The sequence below is a fragment of the Myxine glutinosa genome, chromosome 1, assembly GCF_964187855.1.
Source record: "Myxine glutinosa chromosome 1, kmMyxGlut1.1, whole genome shotgun sequence".
NCBI classification, from domain to species: domain Eukaryota; kingdom Metazoa; phylum Chordata; class Myxini; order Myxiniformes; family Myxinidae; genus Myxine; species Myxine glutinosa.
Genome location: NC_136261.1, coordinates 208,467,002 through 208,485,643, shown reverse-complemented (window position 1 = coordinate 208,485,643; position 18,642 = coordinate 208,467,002). Strand labels below are relative to the sequence as shown.

Sequence of the window (18,642 nt, the reverse complement as noted above, 5' to 3'; positions counted from 1 at the left end):
AGCCAGGAACAAAATTAACTTCTCTCGCTGGGTGATCTACCGCACTAACTGAGGATTTTAAATCCTCAATTTTATACCAGTACAGCGGAAGGGAGCACCATTTACAGATACACGTTTCTGGCCATTTGCCATCATCAGTGCGAAGACAGCAAGGACAGGCACTCACTACTTAAATGTGAACCAAGCTGGTCTGGGTAGCCTCATCATCTCGCTTGACCTGGTTCAGCTTCAGTGTTTCGGCTCAGGTTCAGAGTTGGGTTGGAATTGGGACACTATTTTGATAGAATAATGATGAGCATTAAGCTTTGCCCCTTGCTATTGGGGACACAGACTTTGGTTTTACCTTGGATTTGTTCTGGTTCAGATAAGTTCCAGACTGTCTGCTGGAGACTATTTAGTACAACAATCTGTTTGACTATTTCACCCTCATATGACATTAACGTTTGCCTTCTTCAATTCTACATATGGACATATCTGCAAGGCAATGCTCCATGTTAGCTGACTAACAAATCTGATATGATAACATTGATATCAACAGACTGATGTAAAATAAATCAATGCAAAACTAAGATCTATAGTGGATCATTGAGGCCTTCTAGACCTCACTTACACTCTCTGAATATGGTACAACAATCTTTATGGCACGCTTGGGAAGTGGACGCTCGGTAAGCCGTGAGCTATCAACAATTTGGTTGGAAGAACATACTGACAGATTGAGCCTGCAGGTATGTGCAAAATATGACCAGGACGTAGCTGCAACTTTCCCTGCTCAACTTGCACAGCTAATCGAGGAGAAGGGGTATGTACTGGAGCAGGTCTTCATTGCAGATGAGACGAGCCTGTTCTGCTAGAAAATGCCCACGACGACTTTCATCTCGAAGTGACAGAGGACAGCATCAGGCTTCAAGGATGCTAATGATTGGGTATCTCTTCTCCTATGCCCCAATGTCAAAGGGGACTGCATGATTAAGCCATTGATGGTGTACCGTACCTTGAACCCAACCCACGTGTTTTCAAGGGAAAAAAACAAGCAAACTCTGCCCATATTTTGGATGGCCAACAGAAAGGTGTGGGTAATAGCTACCATTTTTGTGGATTGGTTCCACAACTGTTTTGTCCTTCAAGTGGATAGGCACATGGCAGACAAGAACCTCTCCTTCAAGATTCTCCTGAGTCACCGAGGGTGGCCCATGCCAATGTCAAGGCCATCGTCCTGCCACCCAACACCACCTCCCTGATCTAACCACGAGACCAAGGGGTGATTTCAATGTTTAAAACATTACACCTGCCACACCTTCCATCACATATTGGATGCTGTTGTGTTTGCCCCTGAACTTACCGTCGGGAAATGTTGGAAGAACTTCGACATAGCGCACTGTATCAGTGCCATCAAGGACTCTATCGACGAAGTCAATGCCTCCACCATCAATGCTTGCTGGCAAAATCTATGGCCACAGGCAGTGAAATACTTTAGTGGCTTTCCAGACAGCATGGAAGACAGGTGGCAAATTGCCGGGTTGGCACGACAAGTGGGAGAGGAAGGTTTCGACAACATGGAGCCTGAGGAATTGGAGGAGTGCATAGCCTCGCATGGTGAGGAGCTGAATAAGGAGGAGTTGGAGGCCATCACCAAGGCTTCCAAGGAGGTGGACGATGAGGAGGAGGGCAGTGAAGAGGGAGAAGAGGTTGCAAGGCCCAACTTGACCATCAAGTTCCTAGCTGAGGTGTTGCAGGATATGAAGTCAGTCGCTGACAAGTTGCAAGATGCCGACCCAGTGATGGAGCAGTACCTCCCGTTCAAGAGGGAGTTGGATGATGTTTTGCTGCATAGAAACCTGCAGCACTCAGCGAAACACCTTTCAATCGCCCATTTTCTTCACCCCGGCTCCTCCACCTCATCACCTGAACATTCTATGACAAAATATAACATTCATTTGAAATCAAGTTCCTCAATCATAAACTGATGTTTGTAGACAGACAGACAGAAGTGAAACAATTGCTTAACCCCCCTTTTCGATTCACATGCACTGGATAACAGGGTGCAAAACGGACCCCCTTTATGGCAGCCCTATCAGCGTACTTCCAATCATCAGCAAAGTCATGAAATCCATCATGGCAGTTGATATGAAATCCTTCCTTTTCTCTGACGGCCTCATCTCAGATCACCAATTTGTATTCAGACCAGGTCTACCTTGGACATTCTGTGGCTATTCACCCTCACCCAATAATGGATGGAGGCCCTCAATGTGAAACATGAGATCTGGGCTTTCTGTCAAGACATATCTCTTGATACAGTCTGGTATCCTGCCTTCCTCTCCAAACTCTCAAACAATGGCATCCAAGGCCAACTCCACACAATCAGGGCTTACTGACTTCCTCTACTCATAACCAATATGTAGCTCTCAACAGAATCCTTTCATCTTCTCTCCCTGTCAAGGCTGGAGTGCCCCAGGGGAGTGTTCTGGGCACAGTCTTATTACAAATCTTCATTAATGATCTCTCTCACTTTCTGGAAAATCCCTTTTATCTATTTGTCGATAACTCCACCATCTGCCACTCCACATCCTTCAAATAGGCAGGCAGCAGCCATGACAAATTCACAAGCTGATCACACATGGAATATGTCTTTCAATCCAGACAAATGCCACTCTCATTCTCTCGCTCTAAAAGGACCTTGAGTGAAACCCTCCTATCTACTTTCTTAACAATCCTCTTGAGGAAGTTCAGTCATTCAACCTCCTTTGTTCTCACTATCAGCCACAATTTTTCTTAGGCAAACCACATTTAAAAGTTGGCCTCTAAAGCTCGTCGCCGGACTGGGCATCCTCCGTCGTACAAAGTCCTTCTTTGGTACACCTGAATTCCTATCCACCAACAAGGCCTTCATCCACAGCTTGATGGAGTACTGCTCTTCGCTATGGGCTGGTCCCTTGCCTCACACTTTGTTCAGCTTGACACAGTGGAAACTAATACCTTCAAGATCAATGGAATCTCACACGATGAAGCTGAGTCGAAGAGATGAGCGTTTCACCTTCACAGACAGATCTGTGGTCTCTCTGTCTTCTACCATCTTCTTTCTGGTCTTGCACCCTCTGCTCTTTCTGTGCTTTGTCCTTCCCCCTCAGGTTTCTGCAGGGCACACACGGTCCACCATCAACCCCTTTCTGGTGAAACTCCCTAAATCCAGGATCATTTCTCACCTAAATTGGCGTTCTCACTGTCTTCTACCGACCTTGCTCCTCTCTGGCTTTGCTCCCCCAGCTCTCTCTGTGCTCTGTCCCCCAAATATTCCTGCAGGACACACAAGATCTGCCAGCAACCCTCTTCTGTTGAAACGACCAAAATCTAGGCTCTCTGCTCACCTTCACTCTTTCATTCCTCTTTTCTCCCGTCTCTGGAACAAACTCCCAAACTTTTTTCTATCCCACTCCTCCCTCCAGGTCTTCAAAACAGCTGTTCACCAATGTCTGATCATCCCCAATCCAAAACCATGATCTTTTCTATCCTCATTAACTCCTCTATCCTCTCCCCTCACCCCCAAGCCTTCTTTCTTACAAACTTACAGTTTCTGTATTCATCTTGTCCACCCATGGATCCATTCCTTCCTGAGAGTTTCCTTCTGTGTTCATCTTGTCCACCCCATGCATCCTTTCCTGTCCCCCATTCCTTCCCACACCGATTGTTTGTCCAAGTCTCCCTCTATCTTGTCCTTCAACTCCGCAGTTGGTGTCGTCCCCCGCTTTCCCCCTCTCTCTACTGTACTTTCGTCCGGTTACGTCCTGGTCTGTTCAGTGCATTATCTTTTCTATGAGCCTTGACTTTGTATACAAAAACATATATTCCTTCATCAAGGCTGCGCAATGGTTTTTTTATGCTTGTCCAGGCTCTGCCCTTTTTTAAATGCTGACTGTTAGCAAATGATGGAAGGATTCAGTTGTGTTAAAGATCACATCAAGCACTGAACGCCATTTGCATCACGTGATCATTGTATTGAACCCCCATTTTGTACAGTGGTCCATATATCCTGTGTAGATAATCCAGTCTATGAAGCTGCTGCTGGTGATACAAATGTGTCCTTTTTATCCCAATGCCACCTCATCCATATATACACCTGGTCATACGTTTCCCTTTTTAAAACCTCTTTGCGGCATGACATGTAGTAGTCTTTTTAGATTTGTGTCCCTACTCTTTTGTCTATTCTTCGTTTTAGTACTTGTGGTCATCAAGGGTATTGGTCCAATCAAGTAATACGTGCATGATGCAGTTGATGACCTTTTCCTTATACAGGGTGTGGTAAAAAAAATATGGGACAGATTTCAGGGTGGAATAATTCCATGATAATGCAAGGTAATTATTGTTTTCTTTCAGGTTGTATCAGATGAACTGCAGATTAAAAACAAACAACCAATGAATCCACAGGAATGGCAAATTGGACATTTGTGGTTGAGCAGTATTTCTCCTTAGATATTCTACGATCATGACACAAAGATAATTCAGAAGACATTTCCAAGTTTGTGATGCACCATCAAGAAAAGTAATAACTAGAACGGCACTCAGTAGAGAGCATTCCTCCGCCAGGTACGTTTTGTATCCCACTGAAAGGCCGGATTTGGATTCGGACCTGAACCAAAATCGAATCGGCTTTTTTGTCACCGAATCAACTCATCCCAAGTTTAGTCATAACTCGTCCATAACTTTTTCAAATATCACGTTGTTTGTCGCTTTTCACCCGATCTCTCAATGGTGAAGAATCACTTACAATCTATATAATAATAGCGTAAGGACTCGACTTTGTAATCCCTTTTACGCCGCACCCAGTGACCCGATGCCCACGGCACTAATGGATTTACGATCTACGAACCGCGCTCTTTGTTTATCACGTACAGCCATACTCGAAAAATCTGAATTAGCCGACGTTGGGGCCCAAAAGCATCCGATTAACTGCCGATACGACGCCATCTTATTGGCGTCTGCTGGGTAAAGGCGAAGCAAGCCGTCCGCTGATTGCACAGTCGAAGGCGACAGCAAGCCGTCCACTGAGTGGACAATCCTGAGCATGCATTTGTGCCGGTGTCATCGATCGTGGTGTACGCTAACCTCATCAGGTGGGTTTACCATAATTTCTTCCAACCGCGCTCTTTGTTTATCACGTACAGCCATACTCGAAAAATCTGTTCCAGTCGATTTACTAATCCGTTCATTTTTTAAAAGTCTATGGTTCTACTGCTGTTCCTTTCCATTGACACATACCACTGCGCCAGTGCTATGCGGATTCCTATTATGAATCCATTCATTTTTCAAAAGTATATCGTAGCGTTGTCATTTAAGTAGATTGCAATAAATACGTTGTTCATATACGCACTCTTCATTCTCATCTTTCTTCCTAACTCTTACTCGGACAAGCAAATCCCCTATGCCATCCATAGTGGTACACTCTATCCATACACCACATCCTCCCTTCCGTGGATGTTCCACGGGTTTCGGCTAGTTTTAAATAATTCTCGTATCCGAATCTAAATTCAGATCCTTTGAATTCTCCATTTGAATTTGAATTTGATTCAGATCCTTTTGATTTCTCCTTCGGTCTTTGTCACACACCCAACCTGTTAACCACGTTTCGTCCAAATCCGTCCATAACTTTTTGAGATATCCTGCTATGTATCGTTTTTGGCCCTATCTCCCATAAAGATCCGAATCCGGCCACAAGAGCTTTTTCGTTTTTATTTGATTATTCACCATTGAGAGATGGGGCCAAAAACGATATACAGCATGATTTTTCAAAAATATATGGACAGATTATGATAACTTATTGGATGAGTTGGTTAGGTGACAAGAAAAAGGTGATTGGATTTTGGTTCAGATCGGGATCCAGATGCGGCCTGTCAATGGCATACAAAGTATAAACTGTTCCGCCTGGTAGAGGTATGTGCTCTTCCAAGTGCCGTTGTAGTTTATATAAAGTCAGGCCCCGACATTAGTGGTGGATACGTTCCTGGAAAATGCTGCAAATGTCGAATTCACAAATGTGGGGGCATTGTTTCAGTGGGAAAAGGGGCGTGGATCACAGGTTCTCTGCAGATCCTGATTCGCGGAAAATCCCATGAATGTCGACACCGCAAATGTCGGGGCATTGTTTTAATGGGGGGAACGAGGGATAGGTAACTGCGGTTCCCGATTCATAGGGGAAAATCCCACGAATGTCGACACCGCAAATGTCAGGGCATTGTTTCAATGAGGAAGAGAGGGATTTGTTCCCGGCATTTCCTGATTCATAGGGGAAAATCCCACGAATGTCGACACCGCAAATGTCAGGGCATTGCTTCAATGAGGAAGAGAGGGATTTGTTCCCGGCATTTCCTGATTCATAGGGGAAATACCCAAAAATGTTAACACCGTGAATGTCAGGGCACATTGTTTCAATGAGTAAGAGAGGGATTTGTTCCCGGCATTTCCTGATGCATAGGGGAAAATTTTTAAAGTTAAAAAAAATGGCTGCGACCATGAATGCACATGGTTACAGTTTCATAAAATATGCTTAAATAATATTAAAAAACGATGACACCAGGTACTGTTTACAATGTTTATTGAAGGACAGTGATTACAGTTTATTAAAAGTCCTTAAACATACAGGGTTATTTACAATAGATTACAATTTCAATGATTGTGGATTACGATTGTGGAGGATTACAATGATTAAAGCAACGACAGGACGAGTGAACTCCAAGTGCTCATCTTCGAATGCCTGATCTTCACAAGTCCGAATTACTTGTCACTTGCGAAGCCAGCTGTTCCTTATCAACCGTTCCATTGGAGCACTTAAAATACCCTTCGGACAATCCCCGGGTCATACTTGGTATGTGGGCCAAATTTAATGACTGTGACATTTGTATGTATTACAGTTACATTTGTATGTATTACTGTTACATTTGTATGTATTAGTTACATTTGTATGTATTACTGTTACATTTGTATGTATTAACGTCATAATAACCACACAAATTACTGCGATGATATTTATATATTACTGTTACATTTGTGTGTATTAGTTACATTTGTATGTATTCATCACATTTGTATGTATTAGTTACATTTGTATGTATTAGTTACATTTGTATGTATTAGTTACATTTGTATTATTACATTTGCGGATTGGCTACCATGGCTGCCTGGAACATTGCCGCAAGTTTCTGTGCAGCTCGTTGTAGGGAAGCATCACGTCATCCAACCCCTCTCAAGATTGAGGTAAAGCACCATGACTGGGTCAGCTCGTTGTAGGGGAGCATCATGTCATTGTTGTAGGGTGTGGGTGTCGTTGTCGTTGTAGGATTGCTCGTTGTAGGGGAGCATCATGGTAACGCTCCATGATTGGGTCAGCTTCTTGCCCACATATCCTGCAGCACCTTACCCCAGGAACTTGGCCATAGGGTTGGTCCTTTGCTTTCAAGCTTGCAAGTGCATCGCCTCTTCCTCTTTTTGTGGTGCATTTTATTGGTGTACATCTTTTTCAGCCTCTTTATCCACTTTGTAAAACAGAAAAGAATCCAGCGAATTGCCAAAGAATTGTACACAACTTGAAAGATGATTTCGTAGATGTTCATCTCCACCATCTCTTCTTCCTGATCTTCCCTTGAAATGAAGTCCAGACATTCTGAAGGGTTTGGGTTTGCAATGAGCAAAAGAAAGAGAAAATTTTACTTGGATGACTTTGAAATCAAATTAAGCAAAACAAACGCAGATCAGCCGTTCCTAATCAATAAATCATAATCAATTATGATTCCAACATTTCAGTGTGAAAATAAAACGAGGCCAAATATCATTTAAAATCACAAAAATCACAGTTATACAAGTAATTCTCAACCTGTTGTTATATCTGCAATGAAGAAATTATTACAAAAGGTAATGCAATGAAACAGTCCACCCAACTTACGAATCACTACTATTTTCTTGTTCTCTCAACATATTTTACATTCAGCATCAAAATCAACTTACGGTGAACATCCATATCATCCAGACATGTGGTTTCATTTCCAGGGATCTCAGTTGCTGGGGTCAACCAATGTGTTGGAGCGCACTTTGGGGAGCTCCATATGGAGGGCTCCCATGGGCAGGTGTCAGGTTCGATCTACAAAAAAAAGAAGTCAGAAAACTGAGTTTAGGAAAAATGTTTTAGTCCCACAACGCATTTAGACAAAGCATTATTAAATCCTTCATACATTATAGCTATGGATCCCACTTACCCTTATACATGATACAAATACATGCACATTTACACACATCTATATATCTATATATCTATATATATCTGTATATATCTATATATATCTATATATATATCTGTATATATCTATATATATATCTGTATATATCTATATATATATCTGTATATATCTATATATATATATCTGTATATATCTATATATATATCTGTATATATCTATATATATATCTATATATATATCTGTATATATATATATATATATATCTGTATATATATATATATATATATATATATATATATATATATATATATATATATATATATATATATATATATATATATATATATATATATATATATATATATATATAAAATAAAAATGTAAGCAGTTTTTTTGTAAAGGTTATACTGGGTGGTTTGCCATTACCTTCCCAGCAATAGTTGTATAAGAAATTTGTAATTTGTTCATGGTGCCAGTGATAGGTTGCCAACTCTTCGCGAATGACACCATGGGATATTTAATGTCCATTAACTAATGCCGACAAACGGGATGACCAGGTTTACCGACATCCGAAGGACGACACATACATTGATGAAACAACCTGCCTGTGAAACACCAGAATGACAGTTTCAATTAACACAATGACAGAACACTGGAACCTAATTGTTTTTGTTAAGTTTATTAATATTTTTTATTCTCCCGTTTTTGCACGTTTATTTTCTTTTAAATTCATTTTCTCTGCAACCCGCTTGAGCGATTGCCACGGAATTTTCACCAAAGGAGCACCTAATGCAGTAGATTTTTTTTAAATGATAAGAATGATATAATAGGTCACGAGGTGCGGGTGACATTTTGGAAAAAAAAAAAAAATAAATAACTTTGCACCTCTGTATCTCTGAAAACGCTCCATGAAAAAAATTGAAAATTGACACATCGTCAAGAACTCCCCATGAGGAGTAAAATATATGTTGATCATGACATCGGTGCCTTCATATACAACACTTAATCCGGTCATAAGTACAATGCTTAATCCAATCAGTTTGAAATGTATTGAGCGTAATCTAGGCAAAAATTGTATGGGAGAATTATTACCCCCGCCACCAAAGGTGGATGGAGGTTATGTTTTCACCCCTGTCTGTTTGTCTGTCCTTTTGTCTGTGAACAAAATATCTCGAAAAGTTGTGGACGGATTCGGACGAAATATGTCAGAGATGTAGCGTATGTGACAAGGACGAAATGATTAGATTTTGGTGAAGATCCGGATTTGGATCCGGCTATTAGAATTTTTAAGTGATTCTTCACCTTTGGGAGATAGGGCCCTAAACAATTCCTTAGTTGGATATCTCAAAAAGTTATGGACGGATTTGGACGAAACTTTGTGGATTGGTTGGGTGTCTGACAAGATCGATTCAATTGGATTTTGGTGAAGATCTGAATATGGATTCGGATATGATAATTATTTATTTTTTTCAAGTGATTCTTCACCATTGGGAGATAGGGCCAAAAACGATGCATAGCAGGATATCTCAAAAGTTTATGGATGGATTTGGACGAAACTTGTTGAACAGGTTGTTTGTGTGAGACAAAGAAGAATCGATTCAATTTTGGTGAAGATCCAGATCCGATCCAGCTTGCAGAATTTTTTTAAGGGATTCTTCACCATTGATTGATATGGCCAACCAGGCGGAGGTATGCTCTCCACTGAGTGCCGTTCTCGTATTGATGATGTCATTGGTCGCATGATTCGGCAGCCATATTGGCTTGAAAATACAAACTTTCTCCAAAACGGCTCACTAGATCGATGTGAAACGCCACACATATGATCTAACAGCCTTGGGAAATATATGTTGAAAACGATCAAGTCATAGGTCACATTGTTTGTCAGCCATATTGGATAAAAAAACCGAACCTTATCCGATCAACACAAAACATCACACACATGAACTCCTTCCCAATGCTAGGCGGCGGACATTTTTTTATTATCTCAAAGGCCATGTGGTTGGGCAGCCATATTGGATCAAAGTAAAATAAATAAATAACTTTCCATAAAACGGCTTATGCTGTTGAAGTCAAACTTTACAAAATTTAAATGTGATAGATCACATGGTCTGGCAGCCAGAATATTATATATATGTGAAGAAGAAGAAACCTTTATGATGAAGAATAATAATTATTTTCACACTCCAGTACGGCTTAAAAGAATGATGTGAAACTTCACACACATTATTAACGAGTATTTTGGAATACAGTTTGGTAATTTAAACATCGGCGGTTGCATTTCTGGCAGCCATTATTAAAAATTATTTTGAATCTGAGTATTGTTTGAATTCCTTTAAATTTCATTTTTTAAATCAAATTCTGAATCGAGTTTTTTTTTTTTTTTAAGAGGATTTCATTGGTCACGTGTCTGATCAAAGTGGGACGTCTTTGCACCGGACCATCACTGCCAACAGTTACAAAGTGGCAGTTCTAGTTATTATAATTAATAACACCTGTCAAAGTGATTTTAACCCAAACTAACCAATACTCGTAATCGTCATTTCAACCCAAACTAACCCATACTCGTCAAAGTGATTGACACAAACTGTCCATTTCCGTTCACACGACTTCAACCCAAACGAAGCAACACTGGTAACACCGGGAAAACATTTATTTTTCTACATTCGCTCAAGCTCTTTTTGAGCGGTGATACTTTTCCGAATTTGCCTTTTGATGTCCATTAGCCATCTTCATCACATCACCTGTATCTTTTACATTGTCCTCTGCACTCACAACCTCTGCTGCTTTACTTCTGTTTCGTTATAAGAGGTTGAGAATGCAGGTTTGACTCTAAATGGTACAAGTGATGATGAGGGACCACCCCGGTGACGAGTCTGGTCTTGGATCTAATAATCATCACCAAGATCTCCATAAATTTCGGGCAGATCAGATCGCTAAATTTAACCTCTGGAGGAACATTTTAATTTTAATTTACTTCATAAATGAACAACTCATCCACTGAAATAAGTAAACCTGTTCTAGACATCACACAATCTCGCAAAACCCACACATGTAATTTCGGCCCATGAGTTGCTTGGTGGTTCTACTGCAGGAAACTAACCGTGCGTTCAACCCTCTTGAGCTAGGACGCCATGTTTGAGTGTGTTAAGTCAGGACCCCTCTGGGATTAAAGCGTGTGTTTGAGTGATGTGTTTGCGATCATACCTTCAGAAAGGAGGTCGGAAGGATGTTAACTTCGGACTTCTGAGAGACATGAAAAGGGACATGAAAAAATGTGTGATGGACAGAAGAAAACAATAATTGAGAATTAATGAAATATTTCAACAAAGTGGCCACAGATGATCAGTTATCTCTCAACAGTCAGGGATATATTCTGCATGGTGTGTGTGGTTACAGATGTGGTTTTGCGAGTGGCTATGTCACTGCGTATGTGGTTGTCCTGGCCTGTTATGAAGTGTGTACATGTTCAGTTGGCTCTGCATGTATGTCATGGTGGTATTTATATCCTCTGGGATTAAAGTGTGTGTGTTTCTGGAATGATGTGTGTGACCATACCTTCAGAAAGGAGGTCGGAACGATGTTATGAATTCCATTGTACAAATACTTGAAAACCCCTATAATCTTCCGAGGAACAGATGGAACAGTTTCCTGTGTGATGGACACAAGAGAAGAAGAATTGAGAATTAATCAAAGATATTTCACTGAAATCGTGATCAGTGTTGAGGGTGAGGGGGCACTCAGAGGAGCATTTTGTCGATATTCGTTTGGTATGAGATTAGTGGTGTTCTGGGTCGGATTGGACGAGTGATATGCTTATTGGAATCATCCACACGTGAGCACTGACAGGATGTATCAACAACACCAGGAAAGGTAAATTCATAATCCCTTCTGTGATGCATTTGTCAGGTTGAGAATGCAGGTCCGACCCAAAAGGCTACAAGTGCTGATAAGTCTGGTTCAGGGAGTGGGGTTTTGGATCGAAAAATCATCACCAAAATCTCAATTCGTGAAAATTAAGTTCCTGGCAGATCGGATCACTAAATGTAACCTTTATTTGAACATTTTATTGTAAATTTACTTCATAAATGAACAACTCATCCTCTGAGATATATAAATATGTTCTTAGCCGAGTAACGTCTTCACAACACCCAAACTCGGGATGGAGATGGAGTCCTCGCAACACCCAAATCGCAGGAGATTAATTATTGACTATTGAACCACCTTGAGATAAATAGAATGCCAAATTTAAGTGTGTTACATCAAAACGCCGTGATGTCCACAGGTAACAAATGCGCACAGTGAAAACTTTTAGGAAGTGTGCAATGAACACCGCACAAGATCGAAGTGGCCATTGGTGGCGCAGTCAAGAAGTAACGGATCAAACGGCCCCTCCGATTCCTTTAAACTGAAAAGCCTGAAAGTGTTTCATTTCCTCAACAGTCATAGATTTGTGCGGGTGGAAGCGTGGTTACATATGTGGCTGCCCTCGTCTTTTGGAAAGCGTGGAAACACTTTGTTGGACGAGCATGTCTGCCCTGGTATAAGTTATATTCCCCGGCATTAAAACGTGTGTTTCTGGAGTGACATATATGCGAACATACCTTCAGAAAGGAGGACGGAACGATGTTACAGATTGTTTCACACAAAGACCTGGAAATGTCTTGGGGCTCCACAGACACAACCTTCTGTGTGATGGACAGAAGAAAACAATAATTGAGAATTAACGAAAGATATTTCACCAAAGTGGCCACAAATGATCAGTGATCCCTCAACAGTCAGGGATAGGTTCTGGATGGTGTGAGGTTACAGCCGAAGCCAAAAATATTGGCACCCTTGCACTTTTTTTCAAAGAACTCACAATTTTCTCGAAAACTAAGTTCAAATGGACAAAAGTATTTGGCCTCCACAATTCTCTATTTCACTGTTAATTTTACAAAACCATTGTTTTTCATTCAGAACTTAATATATCCTTTGAAATCATAAAATAAAAAGAAATGCTGTTGATAAAATTATTGACACCCTCTACTTAATATTTGGTAGCACAGCCTTTGGACAAAATAACTGCAGTCAAGCACTTCCTATATCCATGAATGAGCTTCCTACACCTCTCTACTGGTAGTTTGGCCCACTCTTCTTGTGCAAACTGCTCCTCTTTTGCCAGATTTGAAAGGTGCCTTCTCCCAACTGCTGTTTTCAGATCTCCCCACAAGTGTTCAATGGGATTTAGATCTGGACTCATTGCTGGCCACTTCAGAACAGTCCAGCATTTTGTCTTGAACCATTCCAGGGTGCTTTTTGAAGTGTGTTTGGGGTCATTGTCCTGCTGGAAGACCAATGACCTTCGACGGAGACCCAGATTTCTGACACTGGGTTGAACATTGCGCTCCAAAATGCCTTGGTAATCTCTTGATTTCATGATGCCATGCACACATTCAAGTCACCCAGTGCCAGAGGCAGCACAGCAACCACAAAACATCACTGAACCTCCTCCATGTTTGACTGTAGGGAAGGTGTTCCTTTATTTGAATGCTTCATTTTGTTTTCTGTAAACATAGAGATGACGTGCTTTACCAAAAAGCTCTTATTTGGTCTCATCTGTCCATAGGACATTCACCCAGAAGTATTTTGGCTTGTTCAGGTGTGTTTTGCCAAACTCCAGTCATGCTTTCTTCTGTCTCTCTCTCAGCAGTGAAGTCCTCAAGGGTCTCCGACCATAGAACCCCATTTCATTAAGTTGGCGACGGATGGTGCGAGTTGAAATTGTCATACTGTGTTGTGATTTAATTGACTCACTGTGTTGAAATTTATATCCTCTGTGTCTGAAGGTCAGCTTGAATCTGTTTGGCAGTTGATTGAGATGCTTTCTCCATAATTCGATCAATCGTTCGCTGTAATCTTCGATCAAGTTTTCTCTTGTGGCCACGTCCAGAGAGGTTGGCTGCAGTGCCATGGGCCTCAAACTTCCTGATAACATTGCGTACGGTGGACACAGGAACATCAAGATCTCTGGAGATGGACTTGTAGCCTTGAGATTGTCCATGCTTGGCTACAATATTGTGTCTGACCTCCTCAGACAATTCTCTGGTTTTCTTTCTTTTCTCCATTCAAACTGGTTGAATGCGTGATTCTTACATTGCAGGCACCTGCAACTCACCAAAGGTGAGTTCAATTCCAAAGTAAAGGAGAATCACCTGCTTGAAATCCAATTATTTCTAACAACTTCTAAAACGTGCCAAAAATATTGTCCAGGCCATTTTAGGATTTTTGTGTGGAATAAGCTAAGATTTCGGAATATCTTCAGCTTTTTTTTGTTTTGTTCCACTGCAAACCAAAGACATACATTTGTGGAAACCAATTTTTTTTTAATTTCAACAATTTTCTGAAAGAAATGGTGCATTGTTTGAAAGCAGTGCAAGGGTACCAATATTTTTGGCCACAACAGTACATATGTGATTCTGCGAGTTGCTATGTTGTTGCGTATGTGGTTGTCCTGGCCTTTTATGAAGTGTCTACATGCTCAGGTGGGTGTGCATGTCTGTCCTGGTATAAATTATATCCTGTGGCATTAAAGTGTGCATGTTTCTGGAATGATGTGTGTGTGATCATACCTTCAGAAAGGAGGTTGGAACGATGTTATGAATTCCATTGTACAAATACCTGAAAACCCCTATAATCTTCTGAGGAACAGATGGAACAGTTTCCTGTGTGATGGACACAAGAGAAGAAGAAATGAGAATTAACGAAAGATATTTCACCAAAGTGGCCACAAATGATCAGTGATCCCTCAACAATCAGGGATATGTTCTGGATGGTGTGAGGTTACAGCCGAAGCCATAAATTGGCACCCTCGCACCTTTTTCAAATAACTTACAATTTTCTCAAAAACTAAGTTCAAATGGACAAAAGTATTTGGCCTCCACAATTTGGCCTCCACAATATTTTAACTCTATTTCACTGTTAATTTTACAGAACCATTGTTTTTCATTCAGAACTTAATATATCCTTTGAAGTCATAAAATAAAAAGAAATGCTGTTGATAAAATTATTGACACCCTATCCTTAATATTTGGTAGCACAGCCTTTGGACAAAATAACTGCAGTCAAGCGCTTCCTATAGCCATTAATGAGTTTCTACACCTCGCTACTGGCAGTTTGACCCACTCTTCTTGTGCAAACTGCTCCGGTTTTGCCAGATTTGAAAGGTGCCTTCTCCCAACTGCTGTTTTCAGATCTCCCCACAGGTGTTCAATGGGATTTAGATCTGGACTCATTGCTGGCCACTTCAGAACTGTCCAGCATTTTGTCTTGAACCATTCCAGGGTGCTTTTTGAAGTGTGTTTGGGGTCATTGTCCTGCTGGAAGACCAATGACCTTCGACGGAGACCCAGATTTCTGACACTGGGTTGAACATTGCGCTCCAAAATGCCTAGGTAATCTCTTGATTTCATGATGCCATGCACACATTCAAGTCACCCAGTGCCAGAGGCAGCACAGCAACCCCAAAACATCACTGAACCTCCTCCATGTTTGACTGTAGGGAAGGTGTTCCTTTATTTGAATGCTTCATTTTGTTTTCTGTAAACATAGAGATGACGTGCTTTACCAAAAAGCTCTTATTTGGTCTCATCTGTCCATAGGACATTCACCCAGAAGGATTTTGGCTTGTTCAGGTGTGTTTTGCCAAACTCCAGTCATGCTTTCTTCTGTCTCTCTCTCAGCAGTGAAGTCCTCAAGGGTCTCCGACCATAGAACCCCATTTCATTAAGTTGGCGACGGATGGTGCGAGTTGAAATTGTCATACTGTGTTGTGATTTAATTGACTCACTGTGTTGAAATTTATATCCTCTGTGTCTGAAGGTCAGCTTGAATCTGTTTGGCAGTTGATTGAGATGCTTTCTCCATAATTCGATCAATCGTTCGCTGTAATCTTCGATCAAGTTTTCTCTTGTGGCCACGTCCAGAGAGGTTGGCTGCAGTGCCATGGGCCTCAAACTTCCTGATAACATTGCGTACGGTGGACACAGGAACATCAAGGTCTCTGGAGATGGACTTGTAGCCTTGAGATTGTCCATGCTTGGCTACAATATTGTGTCTGACCTCCTCAGACAATTCTCTGGTTTTCTTTCTTTTCTCCATTCAAACTGGTTGAATGCATGATTCTTACATTGCAGGCACCTGCAACTCACCAAAGGTGAGTTCAATTCCAAAGTAAAGGAGAATCACCTGCTTGAAATCCAATTATTTCTAACAACTTCTAAAACGTGCCAAAAATATTGTCCAGGCCATTTTAGGATTTTCGTGTGGAATAAGCTAAGATTTCGGAATATCTTCAGCTTTTTTTTGTTTTGTTCCACTGCAAACCAAAGACATACATTTGTGGAAACCAATTTTTTTTTAATTTCAACAATTTTCTGAAAGAAATGGTGCATTGTTTGAAAGCAGTGCAAGGGTGCCAATATTTTTGGCCACAACAGTACATATGTGATTCTGCGAGTTGCTATGTTGTTGCGTATGTGGTTGTCCTGGCCTTTTATGAAGTGTCTACATGCTCAGGTGGGTGTGCATGTCTGTCCTGGTATAAATTATATCCTGTGGCATTAAAGTGTGCATGTTTCTGGAATGATGTGTGTGTGATCATACCTTCAGAAAGGAGGTTGGAACGATGTTATGAATTCCATTGTACAAATACCTGAAAACCCCTATAATCTTCTGAGGAACAGATGGAACAGTTTCCTGTGTGATGGACACAAGAGAAGAAGAAATGAGAATTAACGAAAGATATTTCACCAAAGTGGCCACAAATGATCAGTGATCCCTCAACAATCAGGGATATGTTCTGGATGGTGTGAGGTTACAGCCGAAGCCAAAAATTTTGGCACCCTCGCACCTTTTTCAAATAACTCACAATTTTCTCAAAAACCAAGTTCAAATGGACAAAAGTATTTGGCCTCCACAATTCTCTATTTCACTGTTAATTTTACAGAACCATTGTTTTTCATTCAGAACTTAATATATCCTTTGAAGTCATAAAATAAAAAGAAATGCTGTTGATAAAATTATTGACACCCTATCCTTAATATTTGGTAGCACAGCCTTTGGACAAAATAACTGCAGTCAAGCGCTTCCTATAGCCATTAATGAGTTTCTACACCTCGCTACTGGCAGTTTGACCCACTCTTCTTGTGCAAACTGCTCCGGTTTTGCCAGATTTGAAAGGTGCCTTCTCCCAACTGCTGTTTTCAGATCTCCCCACAGGTGTTCAATGGGATTTAGATCTGGACTCATTGCTGGCCACTTCAGAACTGTCCAGCATTTTGTCTTGAACCATTCCAGGGTGCTTTTTGAAGTGTGTTTGGGGTCATTGTCCTGCTGGAAGACCAATGACCTTCGACGGAGACCCAGATTTCTGACACTGGGTTGAACATTGCGCTCCAAAATGCCTTGGTAATCTCTTGATTTCATGATGCCATGCACACATTCAAGTCACCCAGTGCCAGAGGCAGCACAGCAACCCCAAAACATCACTGAACCTCCTCCATGTTTGACTGTAGGGAAGGTGTTCCTTTATTTGAATGCTTCATTTTGTTTTCTGTAAACATGGAGATGACGTGCTTTACCAAAAAGCTCTTATTTGGTCTCATCTGTCCATAGGACATTCACCCAGAAGGATTTTGGCTTGTTCAGGTGTGTTTTGCCAAACTCCAGTCATGCTTTCTTCTGTCTCTCTCTCAGCAGTGAAGTCCTCAAGGGTCTCCGACCATAGAACCCCATTTCATTAAGTTGGCGACGGATGGTGCGAGTTGAAATTGTCATACTGTGTTGTGATTTAATTGACTCACTGTGTTGAAATTTATATCCTCTGTGTCTGAAGGTCAGCTTGAATCTGTTTGGCAGTTGATTGAGATGCTTTCTCCATAATTCGATCAATCGTTCGCTGTAATCTTCGATCAAGTTTTCTCTTGTGGCCACGTCCAGAGAGGTTGGCTGCAGTGCCATGGGCCTCAAACTTCCTGATAACATTGCGTACGGTGGACACAGGAACATCAAGGTCTCTGGAGATGGACTTGTAGCCTTGAGATTGTCCATGCTTGGCTACAATATTGTGTCTGACCTCCTCAGACAATTCTCTGGTTTTCTTTCTTTTCTCCATTCAAACTGGTTGAATGCATGATTCTTACATTGCAGGCACCTGCAACTCACCAAAGGTGAGTTCAATTCCAAAGTAAAGGAGAATCACCTGCTCGAAATCCAAATATTTCTAACAACTTCTAAAACGTGCCAATAATATTGTCCAGGCCATTTTAAGATTTTTGTGTGGAATAAGCTAAGATTTAGGAATATCTTCAGCTTTTTTTTGTTTTGTTCCATTGCAAACCAAAGACATACATTTGTGGAAACCAATTTTTTTTGAATTTCAACAATT

The 18,642-nt window shown here is 41.0% G+C and overlaps 1 protein-coding gene across 1 annotated transcript in view; it reads left to right on the top strand.

Annotated features, from left to right (window-relative positions):
- LOC144890979 (uncharacterized) overlaps positions 1-18,642 on the top strand; it is a 103,823-nt gene that overhangs the window by 31,532 nt on the left and 53,649 nt on the right. The window contains exon 6 of the mRNA XM_078772873.1: positions 1,458-1,741. Coding sequence (XP_078628999.1) covers positions 1,458-1,741 — 284 coding nt within the window. The remainder of the gene's footprint in view (positions 1-1,457; positions 1,742-18,642) is intronic.